The sequence below is a fragment of the Quercus suber genome, unplaced genomic scaffold (assembly GCF_002906115.3).
Source record: "Quercus suber isolate HL8 unplaced genomic scaffold, Cork oak 2.0 scaffold_147, whole genome shotgun sequence".
Classification (NCBI taxonomy): Eukaryota; Viridiplantae; Streptophyta; class Magnoliopsida; order Fagales; family Fagaceae; genus Quercus; species Quercus suber.
The window spans coordinates 1077382-1081681 of record NW_027069608.1 but is presented as its reverse complement, the minus strand read 5'-3'; the positions used below and the strand labels follow the sequence as shown (position 1 = coordinate 1081681).

The 4300-nt window shown below is 32.6% G+C and overlaps 1 protein-coding gene and 1 long non-coding RNA gene across 2 annotated transcripts; both read right to left on the bottom strand.

Annotated features, from left to right (window-relative positions):
* Positions 1-217: 217 nt before the first annotated feature.
* On the bottom strand, positions 218-1230 carry LOC136069019 (uncharacterized). The gene is made up of 2 exons (XR_010630304.1): positions 1193-1230; positions 218-1081 (listed from the first exon to the last, which is right to left on the bottom strand). It is a non-coding gene; the product is annotated as an uncharacterized LOC136069019 (long non-coding RNA).
* Position 1231: 1 nt separating this feature from the next.
* On the bottom strand, positions 1232-4300 carry LOC112029012 (amino acid transporter AVT1I; the record flags this gene model as incomplete). Its single annotated transcript, XM_065777028.1, has 3 exons — positions 3781-4300; positions 1706-2313; positions 1232-1594 (listed from the first exon to the last, which is right to left on the bottom strand). Coding segments are annotated over exons 1-3 (1059 nt in total), but the record flags the coding sequence as incomplete, so codon positions are not given.

Below are 4300 nucleotides of genomic sequence, written 5' to 3'. Positions count from 1 at the left end.
AACATATTTTGAATATCTGACTGTTAAATTGCATGTTTTTATGTTCTTAACACACATGTCAGATTTCGTGTTAATCAAATGTTATTTACTATTCAATCTGCGAACTAATTTTTTTATGCATAATTTTAGACTACAAAAGCTTTAAATTTAAACAAATATTTGATTGATAATATAGTTATTTATTTTAATTTTCTGGAAATTTTGCAAGTATAAAAGATATAAGAATAAAATGTAATTCAAAGATGAATTGTCAAAATTCACATTCAATAAAAATATATTAAGTAGAGTTTTAGCCATTTGGCTACAAACTATTTTGTAGCCAAACTTTTTGTAGAATTTTTCAAATGGACAGAGTTTCCTGTGTCTTAGCAAGATTGGACACAATGAAAATATAGTTTATACATTTCAATAAGACAAGACAATAAATTATTACTACAAAGCAGAAATTCCAACAAGTGGCTGTTTGCCATCACTACAGAAATATGAGGATTTTTTTTTATCAAGTCACTTGCATCTAATCATTTGTCTTATTACATGTCCTAGCTTTTGAGAAAGGAACTAAATCCTAAAGATTTTTTATTACATCCTTTAGAGAAAAGTATGTGCCTATAACCCCAATCGAAACGGCATTAATCATGATTACCACAATAATCAAAACTTCAAAACCCCACTTTTGATAACCTCCAGAAATCCTCAAGTAACATAAGCATGGAAGAATAATGGAAACGGTGATATTAAGAATTGCCCCAACAAGTGCCATTAGTATCCCAAAAAAGGGAAAAACCAGAGCAACAATGATTGTGCTAACCAGTAACAGTGTTCTTAAGAAGATGCAAATGAGCTTGCTATTGTAGTATCGAGGTAATCGACTTTCAATAGCATTTGCAATAGGCATAACTATTAGAGCATACTTGGCAATTGGACCAACTAAAGTCGTGTATATTGCTATCTTTGAACTCACTTGGCTTGTGGGTAGGTTTAATGTCACTTGAGGCTGTACATCCTGGCCAAACATTAAGTAACCAAGGACTGCCATTAATATGTAGCTGAGAGTACTTAGACTGAAGCTGACGAACAAGACCTATATAATGAATTCAACCATTAGTTACATTTGGTTTGAATTGTAATTGACTAATCAAACTTTTTGTATTTGAAAATTGTAAAGATTTTTATACTCATGTACATGAATTACCTTAGAAAATTGGCTTTTATCTTTCATAGAAGAGTATAAAATGGAAACGGTGATATTAAGAATTGCCCCAACAAGTGCCATTAGTATCCCAAAAAAGGGAAAAACCAGAGCAACAATGATTGTGCTAACCAGTAACAGTGTTCTTAAGAAGATGCAAATGAGCTTGCTATTGTAGTATCGAGGTAATCGACTTTCAATAGCATTTGCAATAGGCATAACTATTAGAGCATACTTGGCAATTGGACCAACTAAAGTCGTGTATATTGCTATCTTTGAACTCACTTGGCTTGTGGGTAGGTTTAATGTCACTTGAGGCTGTACATCCTGGCCAAACATTAAGTAACCAAGGACTGCCATTAATATGTAGCTGAGAGTACTTAGACTGAAGCTGACGAACAAGACCTATATAATGAATTCAACCATTAGTTACATTTGGTTTGAATTGTAATTGACTAATCAAACTTTTTGTATTTGAAAATTGTAAAGATTTTTATACTCATGTACATGAATTACCTTAGAAAATTGGCTTTTATCTTTCATAGAAGAGTATAAGGTTGGGAACACTGGATGAGCACCATAGCAAAAGGCATACAAGCTCATAGCAGTTGGAATTCCAGCCAATTCAAATAGCTTTCCTTTGCTAGAGAACCCAACTCCATCAACAGCCCCAACCCACAAAATGGAGGTGATGACAATAACACACGACAAGATACCACCCGCTGATATAAATGAAAGCAACCGCAAGTCTTTTAACCACATTGTAGGTAAAATCATAAGCCCTGAACCTATTACAAAAATTTCTTTTCCTCCAATGTAAATTCCTGCTACTTCCATGCTAACATTTGGAAATAACTTGAACAAATGATCGCCTTCTAGTATTAAAATTCCTGTTGGGACTAGATAGAGCTCTAGATACGTGAAAATTGAAACAATAATTCTTCCTTTACGTCCAAAAGCATGATAGCCTATGTCAGGGTAGGTTTTAATTGATGGATTTGACTCCAAGCATCGTTGAAGTAGTAAGCCAGTATAGCACGTAGTAAATGCCATTGCAAGAAGAAGGCAGAGGCCTAACCATCCGGCTTGTGAAAGTGTATAAGGAATTGTTATTAGGCCAATCCCTGGAAATTTGAAACCATGTGAGTTATGTTGGAAAAAACTGATTTTGTATCTCATACAAAACCCACAGCAGAAACAACACAAGAATCTACTTCATTCATGATAAATAATATGTAACCTTGAATTCTAGAACAAAAAAAAGAAAGCGTACCTTGTTGTAATAAAATTGAATAAAAAGACTTGAGAATACCTTCAATCTTCATCCCAATTCTCTTGGTGCCCAAGATGAGTGGTCTTTTAATCAGTTCTTACGTACGTTATTTTCCTTTTTGGAAAAGTGTATTTCTAAGATTCTACAAAGAAAAACTATTTTCTCTTTCTTTTAATCATACGTATGTTTTAACTGTCTTGGCAGTTACTTTATTTAATAACTCTTATTAAATAAATAACTGATTATCTAATTGGGTTAGTTTTTTGGGCCAACCCAATTGAATTTAAGTGTGTAGCTTGAGATGTGACCAAATTGACTAATAAGGCTCTAACTCCAATGGGCCTTAGACTTATCTGTTAACTCTTGACAAGTCCAAAGTTACCATTAATTATATAACAAGTATTACTATGGATATATAATTGCACTCTAGGCCTTTTTAATAAATTATATCCCAAAACTCTAATATGATATCATTTGACCCCCTCCATGAAATATCCATAGTAAACAAAGTCATAATAAACTATCATTTTATAAATAACTATTTTATTCTTTGAGCATCCAGTTTAATCTTTTAGTTATTCATATTTATGAAATCTAATTTCATAAATATAAACTTTAGTAACTCTTTACTAAAATGGCTAGCCTTGAATAACCAATTCCCATTAAACTTATCTCAATGGGATATTTCGTGTTTCTATAGAAAGAGATTATAGATTTCATCTTGAGAATATATGTTCCCTCAACACTACGTGTGGTTACCCAACATACTGAGGTTTTAACTGTTAAACTATATCTTACTCCCGATATATCAAAGTATCCTACATTTCATGATCAGATTCACTATCCTCTCAGGATTGAGAGTCAATGAAATTAGAAGTCATGAGATTAATTATTCAAGTGACAGTTGTTAATTGAATAATTAATCTCACAGTGATCTAGTTCAATATGTCTTACACACTTAAGACATATCAACACATCAACTAGAAGTCTCCACTTCCATGATCAAGACAAACCATCTTAGTTGATGAGTTATAGTCTTCATAGATAAAACACCTAATTTCATCACCGACTACAAACTATATTTTGAGTTTACAAGGAACTTGTGATTTATATTTTCTGTACAATGCATCTCAAGGACTATGATAATGTCACATTAGTTCATTTATAAATAGTCTCATATAATTAAAAAATCTAATTATTTATAACATGCCAATAAATTGGATTTTAAGACACAAACCCTAACAAGTTATAAATATGTGTTGTGCATCAACAAGAAAATAGCTTTAGCCCTAAGAAAGAAAGAGAAAATAACAAGAACCTGTCAAAGCATTGATTCCGTTGAAGCAACTTCTTAGGAAGCTTGTTCCTCCAGCATTGATGGGTGCAAGTTCCACATGCTCTGCCATGATTTGCTAGGTGGCCCTTATGTTGCACCTGATAGTATGTGGTAAAAACTTAAAAACTATATCAGCACCCTTTTGGGCCTTGTAAGAGTCTTACGAAAAAGTCTACTGAAAAAACTAAGGTCATAATAAAGCTTTGGCTTTGCTGGCTATACAATACAACTGCCTCCGATCCACACTTCTATAGAAAAATGTAAGGATTAATTTGTGACAACCCATTGTGTACTAGGGGATATTCATAGTATACACACAGAACTACACCTGATTTTACAGCATATAGTTATAATCAAATCAAAATATAGATATTCAAATCCAATTGGCAACCCAATCCTGCCTAAAGTTTACCCATTTAATCACTGAAAACAAAGAAAAGGGTGTTTTAAAGTAAAGCATAAAAGCCAATATAATAGCACTACTAACGTTTATTTTAACACA